The 18,850-nt window shown below is 53.5% G+C and overlaps 1 protein-coding gene across 1 annotated transcript; it reads left to right on the top strand.

Moving 5' to 3' along the window:
- The first annotated feature begins 790 nt into the window (after positions 1-790).
- Positions 791-16,289, top strand: LOC111763913 (anthrax toxin receptor-like). The gene is made up of 10 exons (XM_058299561.2): positions 791-869; positions 976-1,009; positions 10,286-10,365; positions 10,443-10,511; positions 10,822-10,902; positions 11,157-11,217; positions 12,553-12,651; positions 14,219-14,288; positions 15,187-15,351; positions 16,088-16,289. Exons 1-10 carry the CDS (start codon positions 849-851, stop codon positions 16,287-16,289), a joined length of 882 nt encoding a protein of 293 aa, XP_058155544.1. The 5' UTR covers positions 791-848.
- Positions 16,290-18,850: the final 2,561 nt, after the last annotated feature.

Genomic DNA, 18,850 nt, shown 5'->3' with positions numbered 1-18,850 from the left:
TGGGGTGGGGCCTGAAGGGTCCCTGGACCTGGGAGCAGAGGGAGCCTGACCCCCTTGGGGGGTGTGGGGAGCGTGTGGCCATGGGTGGCAGGTGCAGGGTCCTGGAGGATCTGCTGTGGGGACAGAGGCCAGAGCACAGGGGCTGAGCGGCCCCCACTAGGCTGTCAGGACAGTGAGATGGGGAGGGGGAGGGGGTCCTAGGGGAAGAGGCACCTGCAGGAGGAGGGGCTTGCCCAGAGAGGCGGAGCCTGCACACCAGCCTCCAGGGGTCCCAGCCCCACCTCCTAGACTGGGTGGGCCTGTGAGGTCACCCCCACTGCCCCCCCCACAGCCCACGCTCCTCCCAGCTTTCAGCCTCTCTCCCCCAGCAGCCCAGGAACCCTCTCTGGCCTGTTGGCTACTCCCTCTATCGCCTACACAAGCAGCTCGTGGGGCTGAGCCCCCCAGGGGGTTGCGGAATGGGAGGGGGAGGGCGGCCGAGAAGCAGGACGAGCTTTCCCAAACTAAACCTCCCATGGGCCGCATGCCGGGGTCCCACAGGAGTTCGTGAAAACACCAGTCCCTCATGAGGCTGACTTGCAGCTGCACGTGCAGGGATGGTCAAAGGCAAGACCCCCTGGGACTGGGGGCCGTGGGCCAGGGATGAGCTCCAAGCAAGCTAGGCCGAGCCCATGGGACAGCGGGGACCTGTCTGCATGTGAGATGCACCCGTGTCCTTGCACGTCCACGCAGAGCGACTGTGGGAGGCCACGCCCACCTCCACTGCCTTTTCTGTGTTTTGTTTCAGGAAAAAAATCCAGGAAGGTCTTAAGGAACTTAAAGCTGTAGTACCTGTAGGAGCTACGTACATGGATAAAGGATTTGAAATGGTACAGACTGCTAGAGCTCAGAGAATTTTTCCAGATTGATTAAGTTTTCAGACTATTCCTTGGATCATCTAATGCCTCTCTCCCAATGTTCCTTCATTTATTGCAGGCAAATGACCAAATTGCAAAAGCCACCGCTGGAGGTAAGCCCCCTCCTGCCCTCCGTGGTCTCAGAGGTCAAGGGCAAGGCCAGGCTTGGGCATCAGCGCATTCCGGGTCCCGATCCCTCCCCCACGTTCTAGCTCTGAGCTGGAGGAAGTTCCTCACGGTCTCCGAGTTACAGATTCCTCCTTTGGACAAGGAGGCTAAGATAATACCCACCTCGCCTTTATGAGAACTAAGGTGCCTTCCTGCACCTTTGGTCTTGAGAGGCTGCAGGTGCGTCCAGGTGAGGCCACTTCCCTCTCTGACCTGCAGTTGGGAAAAGAAAAGGAAGCAGCCAATGTTCCCGCACAGACGTAGGGTTTGGTTTACAGAACGGTCTTCTCGATTGCCGCCCTTTGCTGCCCACTGTGGCCTCTGAGCTGCACTGTGGCTTTCGGCTCTTCTTCCTTCCACCCTGTGCCTCCCTCCCTGATGGTGCTGGGTGCTGTCCTCAGACCAGGACTGACGTCCTTCCGGGTGTTACCGGATTTTATTTAGGTTCTTTGACTATGCTGCAGAAACAAATTTCAAGAGCATGTCAGGGGAGTTAGGCTAGTACTTTACTCAGGTAGGGAGGAACAAGAAGTGGGAGAAAAATAACAGATTAGGGGTTCCAGGTAGAGAGGAAGGGGCTGAAAAGTGATAAAGAGAGCTAATTTACAAGCTACACTTCCCCATTATAGATTATAAATGCCCAGGTTTACTTGTGTGGCCACATGGCAGAGGGAAAATGGTGAGATCAGTGCCCAGAGGGCAGGAACAGGTCCAGGGGCAAGAGGGGAGTAGAGAGTGAGAATGTGCATTCAGGCCCCACGCCTGGCTTTTTGAACTATTAATTATTCTGCCCCTTTGCTAATGGCAGGGGAGGGGTTCCAGCTATTTGCTCTTTTGACTGATTAACTCGCCCATCAATTCCCCCGTGAGCACCCAATGACAAAGTCCTTGGGGAATATCCGGGGCTTCTCCTGCCTTCCAGAAGAAGTCTTTGTTCTGAGAGGCAGAATCTTGGGGAGGGTCCTCCAGCAGCCGTCTTGGGGGTTACTGATGTCCACGTGGGCTTCTTGCCAGGTTCCAGACCCATCTATTGATTCCCTATCTTACGAACCTACTTCCTTCCCCCCTCAGTGAGTTTACACTGTCAATCTTAAAGGGGTGCTGAAGGGAGATGATCATTTTTCTGTAGCTACATTCTACTGGTTAGGGGCAGTAGGCTCTACCTGACAAGTGTAAAACTCCCTTGCTCTTCTATCTCGGTTGGAGGAAGATGGATCTGGCATCCTGTATGAAGCTGGATGAAATCCTCATATGGCTAACAAGATGTTGATTCTGGAAGAAATAAACTTAATTAGAATTTTTAGAATATATGGTCCTACTGAGAGAACACTGGACCACAGAAGTAGAAAAGGCCAGGTGTCTGTAAAGGCTGCATTTCTCTGACAGTGGTGGGTTTTATTTTGCAGCTTTTGAATACTGTTTAGGACTGTTTTAGAGTAATTTACATAGAGACGACATTCTTCCTTAAGGAAAGGACATACTGTTCCCGTGCTGTAGTTAGCATGTCAGGTGCCCTGCGATTTTGCATCACCACAGCAGCAAGAGTCTGCTTGCTGTTTTGGAGCTTCTAAGGCACAGCTGGTTCCATTTATGATGTTAGGTAGCTCTAGGGAGTAGCTAAAACAGATAATGGGATTTGGTATAGATTGCCAATCCCAGGTTTCAATGGAGGTGGTTATGCCTAAAGTAGCCAGGAGGGAGATGAGAAGAAACATTGCCTTTTTCAAATGAAAACAGACAAGCGTTTTCTTAAGGTGATGGGTTAGAGACCCAGATGATACTTAGCTTTGTCTCTTGAAGAGGTATCTTAGGCCATCCAATGGCTGGCACTCGTATGACACATCAGGTGCTTCTGGTGAGTCAGTACATCCTTGGACAGCTGGCTTAACTCGGGATAAGTGTACACAGCTGGCAATGCCTTTAATTTTAACAGTGGTGGGAGTGATTAAAACCACAAGCTAAGGTCCTCTCCAGTTAGGCTTTAATTGAGAGTGAGGCCTGTTTTCTTGCCAGATTTTGATCAGAACCTGGTCTCCAGGTTTACTTTGGGTAAAGATAATTCATGGGTAGGAAGAATTTTGTTTCCAAGCTCCTGGATGACTTTTGATTTTTCCCTATGTTGATAAAATATTTTGTGAGCTCTTGAATTTCTGGATCTAGTACCAGGTCCTGGGTAAGGAAAGGCTGCCCATAGACCATCTCAGAGGGGCTAAGCTGAAGTGGGTCTTTGGGAGCTAAACATAGCCTTAGTAAGGCCATGGGCAGACTGGTGACCCAAGGTGATGCAGTTTCCTGGCAGAGTTTAGCTAGAATCTGTTTTAAGGTGCAGTTAACTCTCTCTGCCTTCCCTGAGTATTGGGGCCTCCAGGAGACACGGAGATGATATTTAATTCTGAGGACAGCTGATAGGCTTTGGGTTAGTTTACTAGTAAAGCCCATTATCACTTTGGAGGGACTAAGGAAGTCCAAACCTGGAACTATTTCCTTATGAGAGCTTTAGGCACCTCATTTGCTGTTTCTCTTCTAGTGGGAAAAGCTTCCACCCACCCAGTAAAAATATCTACCACTACTAAGAGGTACTTAAGCCCTGCAAGATGGCATGTGGGAGAAGTCTATCTGCCAGTCCTCTCCAGGGTATGATCCCTGCACCTGGACAGGGAGGTTTAAGGGGGGAGGATGGTGAAGCCTCCCATTGTCTGAGTTATTAACTGCACACAGGCAGCAACTCCCGGTAACTTCTTTGACTGTCTTCACCAGGCCCTGTCCTTCGAAAACCTGTTTGGCTAAGCTGGTTAGGGCTCCCCTCCCCAGACGAGTGGCTTGGTGAAGTCCATGAAGGACTTTCCACTGCACTGCTCCTGGCAGGTAGACTTGAGTATCCTTACCAAGCCACCCATCAGCCTCCAGGGTGAAGCCCAGGCTAGCTGCCCTGGACAGTGCATTACTGTTATTTCTTGAGGTAACACTATGGCTTCCAATAAATCTAGGATTTCTTGCCTGTGCTTAATAGGTGACCCACTGTTAGTAAGCAGCTTCGTTCTCACCATACAGTAGAGTGAACATGAAAGACAACGAAAGCATACTTAGAGTCTGTAAATATTAGCCTGTTTCCCAGCTACTAGCTTTAAACTTTGGGTAAGGGCAATCAACTCTACTTTCTGGGCTAAAGTTCCAGGGGGGAGAGATTTGGCTTCTATGGTTTCAAATTGAGAAACCGCTGCATAGCCTGCCCTTTTAATTCCTTCTTTAATAAAACTGCTTCCATCTGTGAACCATTCAATGTCTGGGTTCACAAGAGGTGCATCTTTTAAATCTGACCTGCTTGCGTAGTTTTGGTTAAGAGTTTCAAGGCAGGAGTGGAGAAGGGGCCCCTCAGGGTCTGACTTTGGCCGTGTACTGTAGTAGGGTGGCTGGGTTGAGAGTCTGACACATTCTTATCTGCACCTTAGGGGTCTCTAGTAATCGAGCCTGGTATTTAATTAACCAAGTACCTGTAAGCCACTTGTGGCTCCGGGTCTCAAACATGTCCTTCACCTGGTGTGGGGTGAAGACTGTGAGAGGTTGTCCCTAAGTTAGTTTGGTGGCTTTCTCAATTAAAAGGGCTGTTGCCCCCATTGCTCTTAGACAAGGTGGCCATCCCTGTGCTGTACTGTCCAGCAGTTTGGAGAAATAAACTACTGGTGGAGAAATTTCACCCAGTTTCTGGACTAACACTCCTAGACCCATCCCCTTCTCAGTTATGTATAGAAAGAAAGGCTTCCTTAGGTTAGGAATTCTAGGGCTGGAGGGCCAATTAAGGCTCATTTTAGGACAGGGAAGGCAGCTTCCTGGCTTGTTCCCCACTCTCAGTGTTGGTTATCAGCCTCTGTAATAGCACTGTGAGTGGCTGGGCTATCTCCCCAAACTTAGGTGTCCCCAGTCTACAGTATCCAGCCATTCTAGGAAAGTCCTCAGCTGCTTCTTTGCTTGAGGTAGGGGAGTACTAGTGATGGCTTGAACTCTTTCTGGGAAGAGAGACCTTTCCCCTGGGGCAAGGAGGAATCCTAAATAGGAGACTTTCTGCTGAGAGATGTGTGCCTTGGATGCTGACCTCCTATAGCCCCTATCAGCTAGGAAATGAAGGACCGAAAAGGTGTTGACATCGGAAACTTCCTTCATTGGACTGCAAAGCAATAGGTCATCCACGTATTGTAAAAGGACACTGCAGCCAGTGGAGATCAGCTAGGTCCTGAGCTAAGCATTCTCAAAAATATGGGGGCTGTCTTGGAACCCTTGAGGCAACACAGGCCATGTAAGCTGGACTGTTGGCCTAGAGTTGGACTCCTGCCATTCAAAGGGAAAAAGGAATTGGGAATCCAGGGTGAGAGGAATGCAGAAAAAGGCATCTTTCAAGTCTAGATAAACCAAGACTAGTCTTGTCTAGTCTTGGTTTAAATAGCACTGTACAGTGGCTGGGCTACTGTACACCAGTCGCAGTTTCCGGGACCTGATTTAGTAGAGTGTAATGGTTGGGTACAACTGGATGAATGGGTATTACAAAGCTACTGACTGTTGGGCTTTTTCACAGGAAGAATCGGCATGTTGCTGGGAGATTGGCAGGGAATTACTAGGCCATTCCCCAAGAACAATTTAACCGTGGGCTGGAGGCCTTTAACAGCCTCCTCCTTGAGGGGGTACTGCTTTCTATGAGGGTATGGCTGGTTAGTATCATAAGAAATGGAAACTAGGGGAACTGGAAGAACCCTTCTGGGTATCCCAGTTTCCCAGACAATAGAATTTACTCTTGATTGCCTGGGGCATAACTGCTGATGAGACACCTGATTTTGATTGAGAGAACCGTGGCTAAACACAGTTCCACATTCTTCCTTTGAGTCCTGGGCTGTAGGCACCTTAGAGGTTCTATTGATCCCTCCTAGTTGAATGCAGGGTCCCAGGGTACAAAGCAAATCCTTTCCCAGTAAGGGGTTGGGACATTTAGGGACAATTAAAAATTGATGGCTTATGATTAGTTTTCCTATATGGCTGAGAAGAGGCTCAGTGAAAGATCTCATTTTAGTTTTACTGTCAACACCCGCTACCGCATAGGTTCTGGGGGAGGGAGGTTTGGAGTGACAGGTCAGAACTGAATAGGTGGCTCCTGTATCAAGTTAAAAAATTAATTTCTTTTCCTGCCATGTCGAAGGTCACCTGGGGCTCCTCTAGTTCGACGTTCCATGGAGTCATCCAAGGAGCTGCTCTTTGCCCTGGGCCCCCTCAGTCCTCCATGTGGGGAGGGGGGCTGGTGCCACTAGGCCCCGGGCTGGGCGCCACCTCCCCTTCAGGATTCGGTGCTCTCCTGAGCCCAATGCCTGTTTTCCCAGACTGGGGCAGGGACTGGGGGCTCCTTACATAGTTCAGGGCAGCTTTTCTTCCAGTGTCTTCCACAATTGAAGCAGGATCTCACCAGTCTGGAGCCTGAGCTGGGGTGACCCTGGGATGGTCGGCTGCTCTTTATGGCAACTGCAAGTAGCTGAGCCTCCTGCCTGTCCCTCTTTGCCCTCAATTCCTCAAAGGTCTGGTCACAGTTGTCAAAGATGGAAAATGCTACTTTTAAAAGAGAATTCATTTAGGTCCCAGGACCTAGAGCTAGCTTTTGGAGTTTCCTTTTCATATCTGGAGTTGCCTAGCCGATAAAATAGGTTTCCAATACAACCTGTCCCTCCAGTGAGTCTGTATTAACTTGGGTATACTTTCTCCTAGCTTCTAGTAGACTCCCTTGAATCAGGGCAGAATTTTCCTTTTCCATCTGGGTTATTTCCTGCAGCTTATTATAATTAACAGACTTAACAATGTACTTTTTCTTTCCCTCTAGTAGGCATGCTATTGCATGGTCTCTTCCTTATGTCTGTTTGCCCTCTTTGGTAGTTCCAGGTAGGATCAGCCTCTGGAACTGCCACAACCCCTATAGCTTATTGCTGGGGCTGCTGGGCAGCCTTCCCATTGGCATGCCCCTGGGCTGCTTCCCAAATTCAGCAGTTTTTTGCAGGGACGCAGCACAAGACTAGGATGACATGTGTGTCTCCTCATGCCAGCTCAAAATTTAGGGTTAACTTCTGGAATTCCTTGGTAAACTTATCTGGGTCTTCTGAAAATCACCCCAACTGTTCCTTACACTGAGTTAAATCTGTCATAGAGAAGGGAGTATGGACTCTAATTGTTCCTGCTTCCCTTATTGGGTAGAGGCCGTTTTTGCATCCCCTATTAAGGTGGAAAGATGCTCCACTTCCAGTGACTCCCACTGGGGTAGCTATAGGCACATGAGGCATGGAAGCAGGGGCTGGAGGGGGAAACTGAGGAGGGGATCATCTAAGATACTCACCCTCCTTTTCAGGGAGTGGTTTCACTTTCTGAGCATAACATAACTTACAAGATCCACTTCACCTCATGTCCTGATATAGAGCCATAAAAAGCTGAACATATGAAACCTCTGACTGCTTTCTTTCCTTCTCACACAGGAGGTCTGTCTGCAAAATATGGTCATAATATAGGGCACCATTTACAGGCCAATTTTGGCCACCTTCCAGGCTATACTGTGGCCACGCAGTGTAGCAAAAGAAGATCAGTTTTTCCTTCCACCCTTCAGTTGGTAGGGTTGTCCAGTTCTCGAGAATACCCCCCACTGGGGAGTCTGCTGGTATGCTAGCAGCTGCACCCATTATTCTAGGAAGAATGAGGAAGCACTTTTTAGTCGACGGTTCTGGCATCCCAGAGTCCTAGTCTGACTAAAATGTTCACCACTCCACATAATTTGGAGCTGAAGCTCTGTCTCAGTGTCTCGAGAATTTCAATATTCAGAGCCTGCCTGGCCTACAAGCATCCTTGTGGGCGACCTAGGTCCTGGGTGATATTTTATTCCAGATATCAAATCAGTGCACCCAAGCCGAGTTGGTGGGGGACTGAGCAGCAGCCCCAAATCAAAGCACCTGAGATATCTGTCTCAGGGGATATTTGGCTGCTCTCTGAATGGATGGGTCCAAGGAATGGGGCCCTTCAGTTTCCTGCTCTGGTTCTCGGCACCCTGACTTTCCAGGGCCCAAGACCCACTGCACTCGACGTGCCCAAGCCTTCAAAAGTCTTGGGGGACATGCAGAGTTACTTCCCACCACCCAGGGAATCAGGGGCTCTGACGCTGGACATTTCTGGGGCCACCTGGACTTGGAAGACAGATCAAATAGATCAGATGCCCTCCAAGCCCAAGAGAGCTTCCTCCTCCTCTCCTTTCAGAAGCTCAAGGCTGTCCTAGTTCTATGACTTTACTGTCTGATAGTTTCCCAGTTAAACCAGCCATCAAAAGGCCATTAAGTGATTGATGATCAATTGCTCTAGCTAACAGGCTTTGGGGCCCTGGGGCAATAGCTTCCTGGCTAGACAAAGGCACTTTCCATTTTTACTGTTTTTAAAACATTCCAAAGCATTCTAACACAAACCTGTAAAGAGAAATTCATTAGCAAGAAGTAGAAAGGTAAAACACCGGTAAAGGTTAAATCAGGGGTATCCTGGCCTGTGGTCCTCAGGGAAGGGAACAGCATCCGTCTTGGCTCAGCCCATCTTGGCTCAGCCCACTGCCTTCCCACTTCATGCCCCAGGTAACTGGGTGTGGCCAGATAGGAATGCCCTTGGCAAAGTTGTGGATGCACTGGGAGGGGCAAGCCCCCTGCTCCGCCACTGCCAGGCACCTCCTAGCAGACAGGGCAGGAGAAGGCAAAGGCAGGCAGGCCTGAGGACAAAGACTCCAGCTGCTAAAAGGGCTTGAAAAAGAAGTTTCGCAGGGCCCAGTGCTCTGCCGGGAACCTCCATCTTGGCAGGGCCATGATTTAAGCCACTGCCCTATGACACAGCCATCCTGGCTGGGGTCAGATGGCACAAGCCTCTGTGCGTGGCAGTGACAGAGCCCCAGTCTCTTCCCTCCAGGGATTACATCCTGTGGGGGCTCATAGGCAAACCTGTTTAAAATGGGGAGCCCAAGGAAAGCATTAAGCAGGCTGTAGGCCATAGCTTCACTCACCAATAAACTCTAGGACCGGCTCTGCCAAATATGTTAATGGATTTTATCTAGGTTCTTCAACTATGCTGCAGAAATAAATTTCAAGAGCATGTCGGGTGAGTTAGGCCAGTAATTTATTCAGGTAGGGAGGGAAGAGAAATAGGAGAAAATAACAGATTAGGGGGCCCAGGTACAGAGGAAGGGGCTGAAAAGTGATAACGAGAGCTAATTTACAAGCTACACTTCCCCATTATAGATTATAAATGCCCACGTTTACTTGTGTGGCCACGTGGAAGAGGACAAATGGTGAGAGCGGTACATAGAGGGCAGGAATGGGTTCAGAGGCAACAGAGTGGAGAGAGAGAGCACCTCAGGCCCCCCACCTGGCTTTCTGAACTATTAATTATTCTGCCCCTTTGCTAATGGCAGGGGAGGGGTCCCAGCTGTTTGCTCTTTTTATTGATTACCCCACCCATTATTTCCCCAAGAGGGCCCAATGACAAAGTCCTTGGGGAATATCCGGGGCTTCTCCTGGCTTCCAGAAGAAGTCTTTGTTCTGAAAGGCAGAATCCTGGGGAGGGTCCTCCAGCAGCCATCTTGGGGGCTATTGATGTGGACTCTGCCAGGTTCCAGATATTCCTTATCTTACTAGCCTGCTTCACAGGCTTCATAAGTGGGATGCACTGGGGTTTGCAGAGCCCTTAGCTGGGCACATGGTCCCCCATCAAGGGCCTTGGCCAGGGGCCCTGGTGCCCAGGACACTGGCAGGCAGGAACCCCCAGGCCTGATGGTTCATGGTCCCCTTGCCCCAAACCTGCAGCCCACCCTTTATGGTAGGTCAGCCTGCAGCTCTCTTTGCTGTTCTGGAGTCTTCCACCTCTCAGGTGTATGAACTGGGTTTCCCTTCCTAGCACAGGTGGAACCATCAGGTGGGGGAGGGTGGGGCAGCCAGGTGTCTGGGGCACCAGGTGGGTGCTGGGCTCAGGCCCTTCTCCCTCTGGGGTCTGCTGCAAAGCATGCAGAGTAGGGTGGCTGACACATGTGCCTCCCGGTGAGCTGCCCACACCTTGCTTGTGAGGACTTGGTGTGGGGCCCTGGGCTGTGTCCCGCATGGGCAACCCTGAGGTTCTGCCACCTGCAGCCCCCTGGTGCACCCCAGGTGCCGTTCCCATCTGGCCCCTCTTTGCTTGTCCCTCAGGTAAGAAGGTTTCCAGCATGATCATAGCCTTCACTGATGGGACGCTAGAGCCAGTCGTGTTTTCAAACACTAAGTCTGAAGTGAGTTCAAGCCACAGTCATGTGCATTTTGCTCCACATCTTTGGGTGAATTGTACTTAACACCTTCTCTCTCTCAGGCTCGAAAGGCTCGGCATATGGGGGCGACTATTTATGCTGTGGGTGTAAAAGACTTTTTGCAATCGCAGGTAATCAGAACTGGAACGCAGGGGCTTCTCTAAAGCCTGGGTGGGGGAAGGTGTCAGAGGCTGCTTTCCCAGGCTAGCCCAGGGATGGTTTCCTAACCCCCTCCAATTACTCGGGGCCACCCCTGCCCACTGCAGAGGATGGTAACGGTGGGCTTGGGCACACCCCAGCTGACGGTGGACGGGCCCCCCCCATGAGTTCTGCTGCAGATGAAAGGATCTAGTCCAAGGGTGATGGGCAGTCTGCTGCCTGTGGACCCCACCGCCCCTTCAGTCCCCTGGCTGTGGGTCCCTGTCACTCTCCTCCTCATAGCTGGAAGGGTTCACAGACACCAAGGAGCATGCGTTTGGGGTGCTCGGAGGTTTCAAGGCCCTGCAGAGCATCACTGACAAGGTGAGTGGGAGCTGGACACGAGGAGGGGTGGGCGTGAGCAGCTGTGGGAGCTGGACACGAGGAGGGCTGGGCGTGAGCGGCTGTGGGAGCTGGACATGAGGAGGGGTGGGCGTGAGCAGCTGTGGGAGCTGGACACGAGGAGGAGTGGGCGTGAGTGGCTGTGGGAGCTGGACACGAGGAGGGGTGGGCGTGAGCGGCTGTGCTAGAGGAGGGGCCGCTCTCAGCCTGCCCCTCCGCCCCGCTCTGTGTTCTAGCTGGGGGAGAAGAGCTGTATTGAGCTCAAGTCTCTGGATCCTGTTGTTGCCTGCGTGGGAGGTAAGAGCTGAGGAGTCACCGCTGTGGTCACAGGTGTGTGTGTGGAAATGCGTGTGTGTGGGTGAAAGGGCATGTGTGCCCGTGGTTTGCACACGTGAGTGCTTGTGTGCATTTCTGCATGTTTCTGTGTGCCTGCATGTACAATAATGTGGTGATGTGGGCATATGTGTTCTGTGGATTGTGTGCATGTTCACATGTGTCTGCTTGTATTTTTGTATTTAGTGTACGTGTGAGTGTGTGTGTATGGGCATGCATGTGTGTGCATGCAAGTGTGAGTGTATGCACCAGGGTGAATGTGTGCATACGTGTGTGCCCGTGCATGTGTGTATTTTTGAGAAGGTGCATGTGAGAGTGGATGTTTGTGGATGTGTGTGCATGGCATGTGGTCTTGTGTGCATGTGGTTATGTGCATGTGTGTGTCTACGTGTGGACATTTATGTGTTTATGCTTTCTATGTGTTTGTATGTTTGAATTTGTATGCATGCATTGTGTGTGTGGCGTGTGAGTGTGTTTGAAGTATGCAGGAAGGTTCACTTCCCTGGAGCCCCTCAAGCTCGGGGCTGGAATTAGCGGGCCTGGGTCAGGAGGCAGTGCCATGCAGAGGAATGGGTTTCAGGCAGACAGACCTGCGTGGAACAGCGACGGCCTGGGGACCCCCTGCCCTCCCTGCAGCTGCTGTAATGTTTGCCAGGGGTGAGGCCCCAGACGGCCTCTCTGTGTCAGCCCTTCTGACATGCACGCTGAGCCCAGCGTGGGCTGGGGGTGGTCCCTGGTGGCCAGGGAGAGGCAGGAGCTGGTGTAGCTGCCTCAGGGCTCTGCACCCAGAGGTAGGATGGGACTGCCCCTGTCACAAGGGCTTCTCGGGAGCAGGGTCCCGGGGGCTTCCCCGCCACCCTGGGTACCAAGAGGACAGGGTGAAGGAGCAGCCCCTGTGTGTACAGAAGTCCCACGGCTCCAGGCCTGGGGGCCCCACTCAGGCAGCCTGGGTGCCTCGGGCCTGCCTGGGCCAAGCTCTGCTCTCACCTGTACCCAGGGGGTGACTCCGCCCACTGCCAGCACCCCATGGGTTTAGGGAGTCCCGTGGGATTTCGGGGTCAGAAGCCCCTGACTTGCCACTGGGGTTGGGTGATGGTGGAAGGAGCCTGAGGACACAGGGCAGCCCAAGCCCCTCCCAGTGGAAGATGCACCTGCACGGGATGGTTCCTGCAGTGCCGGCCGCCTTCCCTGAGCAGCCTTGGATGTCTCTTTTGGGGAAAGCCCACCTTGAGTGGCAAGATTAGAAGGAACTCAGCCCTGCACTCTTCCTCACAAGCCTATGTCATGTTGTCCTTGCAGGAGAATACCGAGTGGTGGTTCGGGGAAGTGGCCTTCAGAACACAAGGGACAAAAGCTCAGTTATTTGCAGATTTAAGTTCACTGACAACAGCATTTGGGGTAAATATCCGCCTCAGTTCATTGGAGTGAAAGGACCCCACACAACACTGTGTCGCCTCTCAGCCAACCTTTCCCAGCCCTCGCCGACTGTGCACTGGGGTTAGAGGCAGCGTGGGCAAGCAGGGAGTGGGCCAGGCTGGTGGGGGGCTGGGGGCCTGGCCCCCTCCCACCCTGACTGGAAATGCCCCGGGCACCTGGAGCAGGGCTGAGCTCCTTCCCAGGGCCAAGGACGGAGGCCGCAGGCGGCTCTGAGGGCATGGGCAGCCAGCCTGGGCCCTGCGCCCTGCCTGGTCCACTGACCCCTGCAGGGAAGGTGGCTCATCCTGAGCTGAGATGAGGAGCCCTGGCCAGGCCTGGGCTCCAGAGTCCGAGGCCCAGGGCCAGGGCCTTGGCTCCTGAGCCTGTTTTCTTTCCTGTAACACGAGCATGCTGGTCACAAGATCTCGTAAGGAGAGTGGGAGGTGCCCTTGAGGGCATAATAATTGTGTGAAAATGTAAGAAGCAGCCTATTACTTGGAGGCACTGAGGTGCCAGGCACGTGGCTGTGGGTGAGCGGCCTGAGGAAGCAGAGGGCCCGGCAGGCAGCCCCCTCAGACACAAATCCCGGACATCGCTCAATTCATCTGCAAAAATTCTAATTTCTCTAAAAGAGAACTTGTTCCTGTAAAAGTTAGGGCAGGCCACATATCCTAAGTAGATGTCCCTTCACCTCTAATTTCCATGCCTTCCCAGTTTTTTGTTGTCACAGCACTTTGCACTCTGACATTTATTTCATTTGTAATTTCACTTTGTTGGATCGTCTGTTCCTCTACCCAGGCCCTAGAATGTCCCTCCCTTGACAGCTCTCTGCCTGCCTTGTTTCTGTTAAATACCATCTTAGTTTGCCAGAGGGCTGCTGACGCAAAGTACCAGAAATGGGTTGGCTTTTGAAATGGGAAATTTAGTACAATAAAACTTCCAGTTCTGAGGCCATGAAACATCTACATCAAGGCACATTCCGAGACGCTTTCTCACCAAAGTCAGCCGCTGGTGAGCCCGGCGCCCTGCCACGTGGCAAAGATGGCGGCCATCCCTGCTGAGGTCCCTGCCCTCCCTTCCGGGCTCACCATCTCCTCAACCTCGAGCTGCTCGGTGGGCCCAGCCCCCTGGGGGCTTCGCTGCCAGCGGCCCTCGAGTCCTCTCTCACGTGGCCGCATCAAAATGGCAGAACTCCCTTTTCCTGTGTGTCTATGTCTGTGTCTCTGTTTATATAAGACCCAGAAAGAGGGTGGAGGCCCAACCTGAGTCAGGCCTCACTCACGTGATGCACTTGAAAGGGTCTCACACCCACAGGAATGGATTATTTCAAGGCATAATATTTTAAGGGGTTTCACCAAACGAAAACTCACAAATACCACAGCTGCCCAGCATCTTGGGCAGGGCCAGGGATCCCCAAGTGTCTCTAAGGAAATGAAGGCTGAGAGAGAGGCCAATTGTCAACGTGAGTTCAGCTTGCTGAGGGCCGCAGGAGGTGGTGGCTGGATGAGCTGGCTAGTGCACTCACCTGCTCATGGGATTTGCCTTTTAGATGAAACAGCAATCACTGTGGAAGAGAAATTCATAACTTGCCCAGGAGTAGAACTGGAGGAACCTGGAGAGTAAGTGCCCCGGTCTGGGGACCCTCGTGGCAGGAGGCCAGATGGGCAGTGGTTTAGGGGTCCTGGGTGAGGACACCCTCAGCCAGGGCACCCGGGGAGCCCTCTGTACCTACCCTGATGGGTGGTCCTGGGGGTGGGCAGGGATCCACATGGCCCGGCTCTGCTGAGGACGGCAGGAGGTGGAGGGTGCCTGCCTTAGTTTCCCCACTGCTGTGACATCTCCCAAGCCATGGGTTGTCTTGACAAGAGGGATTTCTTGGCTGCTGGTGCTGGGGCTGGAAGCTGGCTCCCTCCAGGGTGGGCAGCGCTCTGGTGCTGGCAGCTGGCAATCCTGGGGTCCCGTGGTTCCCCCACCACATGCCGTGTGCTCTCCTCTCTCTGCCGGGTTCCCAAGGACTTCCAATGTCTTCTCCTCCAAGTGGCTTTCCCTTGAAAGCCCCCAGTCACAGCACTAAGGGCAGTCTCATTCCCCTGACCGCAGCATAATGATGTCCTCAGAAGGTCCTTTGATGATGGGTTACACCCCAGGACTGGGTGCAGGTCATGAACATGGTTTTTTCTGGGGAATGTGCTTCAGCCCATCTGGTTCCAAAGGGCTCCTGCCACTCACCGGAGCTGAGCCCACGTGCCCTGTCCACACAGAGGAGCTGAGGGAGCCCCCATGTGGCCGCTGCTCATGGGGCACGTGTCCTCACGGTGGGCAGACAATGCTGGGCTCCTGGGGCCGGCCGTGTCCCTCGGGGCCTCCAAGCCAGGCCCACCTCGTGCTCTGGGGAAGGAGCTCTCACCCCATTCTCTGCACTACCCCAGTGCCTTGCTGGCAAAGTCACTGCACCCAGGAGAGCTGGGGGCCATGGGGAGACCTGCTTGTCACTGGCCCACCCCCTCTGTGCTTTAGGAAGGTCTTCGTTGAAATCAGCCTCAACAAAGGGAATAACTTCTTTGCCAACAACCTTAGCTTCACCAGTGTCCTGTGCGTGAGTACTGGGTGGGGGCGCCCCCGTCACAGGGCCTGTCAGACCAGCCCTGATGCGGACACACTGGGGGGCAGCTGGCAGCCAGGGTGAGTGGGTGGGGCAGGGGTCCACCAGGACCAGAGTCCAGGCCTGCGGCACCTCTGGCCATGTGGGCCCCAGGCCCACCCCTCCTGGTCAGGGTCCAGGCAATGGAGTGGGGGACCCTCTGCTGAGGCCCCTCCCAGCAGGGGAGCTGGGAGGCCTGTGGGGGGGTCTGGCCCCCTCCCAGGCCTCGTGGCACCGCCCGCTGCCATCATGCAGGCGTCCTCGGCTGCCCCTCTGCCCGCTGCCCCTGAGCCCTACAGGAAGCTCGTCCCTTGTTGTGGACGGGACAGCTTGGCGGGACGGAGGGGTGGATGGGGGTCGGCCCTGGGGAGGCTCGTGGGCCTGAAGGAGCCCCTGCCAGGGCAGCCACCCACAGCTCCAGGCGGGTGGACATCCCGTCCCCGGGCAGCAGGCCTCGGGTGGTGGAGAGCGAGAGGTTGGGGCAGGGGCCCGGGTCGAGGACGGCACTGGCCACAGGCCTGTGTCAGGGAGCAGCCCCGAGGACACGGCCAGCTGCTGACAACGCTCATGCCTCCCCTTGCCCGATGCTCTCAGACCCCGGCCCAGCGTGGGCTTTCTTGGAAGTCTCCCTGCATCTCCCAGGCGCCCGCCAGGCAGGATGGGCCCTTCCCTCTACCAGGGTGTGGAGAGCTGGGAGGGGCTCAGGAGATGGGGGGCCTGGCCTCTGGGCGGCCGGCCCCTGGCCATCTGGGTGCGGTGTCCTCTGTGTCCCCACAGCCCCGTCCTTGTCAGCCAAGGCCTCCTCTTGGGGTTGGGTCCTTCAGCCCAGAAGCTTCCGGGCTATCTTGGCAAGCCTCGGAGGCAGGGGCTCGGGGCATGGTCGCAGGCAGTGACCACGGTCCTGGTCCCTGCCAGGGCCCTCTGGGGATTCGGCCCTGGACTCCTGACCCCCCTGGGGTCCCTTGAGATGGGGGCCTGAGGGGAAAGGGCAGTGGACACGAGGGTCCAGGGGCAGGAGCCGGGAGGGGGCCATGCAAGGCTGTGGTCCTTCCACAGGGAGAGTGCCCTACCACCCCCGTTCGCAGCACTCCATGCCAGGTTCAAACTAAGCCACACCCCAAAAAGACCACCACCACCATGACGACCACGACGACGACCACCAGCATCCCTGCCAAGCCCCGAAAATTCCCCCTGCTTCCCGTGGTGGTCAGCGTGTTGTCGCTGACAGGCCCACTGCTGCTGTGCTGCCTCTGCTACATCTGCTGGCCCGTGAGCACCCGCCCCCTTGGCCCACCTGGCGGCACCCTCCTGGGGGCAGGTCCCAGCAGCTCCCAAGACTGACCACGGCTCAGGCTCCACCCCCCCAGAGCCTAGCGGCGCCCTGGCCTCTGGCCCCGCCTGCCACGTGGTGCTCATGGGGAGGCTGTGCATGCTGGGCCAGGCTGCTCTGGTGCCCACAGCCCTTCTAGAGGTGACCAGAGGCCAGCGTGCAGCAGGGCAGCAGGAGGACAGAGAGGAGTGCTCCTGGGCTAGGAAGGAGGGAACTTAAAGGGGCTGGATGACCATCCCGAGGGCTGCAGGGAGGAGGAGGAGAAAGTGGGGGTGGCATGGGGGGCAGAGAAGGAGCAGGCGGGTCCCTGCCCAGGGAGCGCTCGAGGGAAAGCCTGCGGGGACCATCCCGCAAAGGGCTCTCGGCTTGGGGTGGCCTCAGCCTGCCTGGCCTGCCCCAGCCCTCCAGGGAGGGGTGGTGTCCCTGTGACAAAGGAGGAAACTGAGGCTCAGAAGCAGCTGTGCTGGCCACAGCCCCACAGGCATCAGTCTGTGCCCCGCGGCTCCGAGCAGGGTCCCCACCTCTCCCAGGGGCTGAGGCTGAGCCCAAACCTCACCTTCCAGCATAGGTTATGTCTTTTTTTAATATTTATTTTGAAAGAAGCTTTATATTACATAAATACTACATAAAAAATATATACATAAGGGATTCCCATCAACCTCACTGTCTCCCCCTCCCACACTTTCCCACATCAATAACAACCTTCCTTAGTGTGGCACATTTGCTAAAATTGATGAACACGTATTGAGGCATTGCTACTAACCATGGACTCTAGTTTACATTACAGTTGACACTCTGTCCTGCACAGTTGCGTAGGTTATGGCAAAATCCATAATGCCCTGTACCCATCATTGCCTTGTCCTGGAGGACAACTCCAATGTCCTGAAATTCCCCTCATGTGACACCTCTTCTTCCCTCCCCCCCCAGAACCTCTGATGGCCACTGCCTTTATATCAATGATAGAAGTTCTTCCATTGCTAGAATGTCTATAATAGAATAGTAATAAGTCTACTTTAGTCCAGTGTTCATTCCCCAATCTTGAGGATTTGATGATGGTGATGCAGTTTCTGATTGAGAGGAACCCTGTTTCCCAGGTGGTAGGTGGATGTTACTCTCTCGCTTGCAGTTGCAGACACTCTCTGTTCCTTGGAATGGGTGTTGTCCATCATCATCTCCTTGCTAGTTGTGCTGGATGAGTCCAATGAACTGGAGAGTAGGTGCTGCAACTCTGCTGAGATTCAGGACCCAACTGGCACATGGATGGACCAAAGATTTTAAGCCTCTGGAACATACATTTAATAAGTAGAGTGCTAATTATATTTCAAATAAAAGGGAGCAGAAGAGCCTTGTTTAGGGAAACTATACAAGAGTCTAAGTCTGTTACACTGAGGAGCATAGATTCCAGAGTAAGGCCAGCTGATAGGGTGCCTAACTCCTGAGCTGCTCTGTGCTGCTTTTGGTGTTTGGGTGTCTCTAGCTCTTAGGAGCCCTGCTGTTTGAGGCATTGTTTACCATGGCAGTCAATGGGATCCTGCTGAGCCTGCTGAGATGCGCAGAGTGTAACCTCTGGAATGACCTTCTGATTCACTTTGAAATCTCTTAGCCATAAAAGCTCATTTGTATTGTATATTTCTCCCTTTTGGTCAAGGTCTTTGTCTGCATGCATTGTTGGTTGGTGTTGGTAATAATCCCTTGGTGCCAGGGGGGCTCATCCACAGGCATCATGTCCCATGCTGGGAAAAGGATAGTGTGTTTATATGCTGAGTTTGGCTTTCAGAGAGGCCACATTTCAGCAATAAGGAGGCTTTCAGGAGGTAACTCTTAGGCAATGTATAACACTAGGCTAAGTTTCAAATTCACAAGGAAAGGTCCGTGAGTATGGTAGTCAATATTGAGGGCCTGGTATCATGGTCTCTCCTCCTTCACTAGGCACTGCCCTTGTACTTGGGAGATTCTTGCCATGCTGTTAGGGAATGCAGCAGCCCTCCCCAGGATGGGAATTCAATATTCTTTGGTTATTGTGTGGGTCTTCAACCATCCAGACAGTGAACGCTTGAACATATTCATATGCCTTCGAGGCATGCCCCAGGTGGACCCCTTCCCACATTTCTGTAACCTAAAGCTTCTTTGAAGATAAAGTGGAAAAAATAAGACCCTGGGGGAATATACAGGAGAAATTATTACTGTACATACAAGACAACAGACCTTAC

The sequence above is a fragment of the Dasypus novemcinctus genome, chromosome 6 (genome assembly GCF_030445035.2).
Source record: "Dasypus novemcinctus isolate mDasNov1 chromosome 6, mDasNov1.1.hap2, whole genome shotgun sequence".
Classification (NCBI taxonomy): Eukaryota; Metazoa; Chordata; class Mammalia; order Cingulata; family Dasypodidae; genus Dasypus; species Dasypus novemcinctus.
Note: the sequence above shows the minus strand (reverse complement) of the source record. Positions and strands in the feature narration are given on the sequence as shown.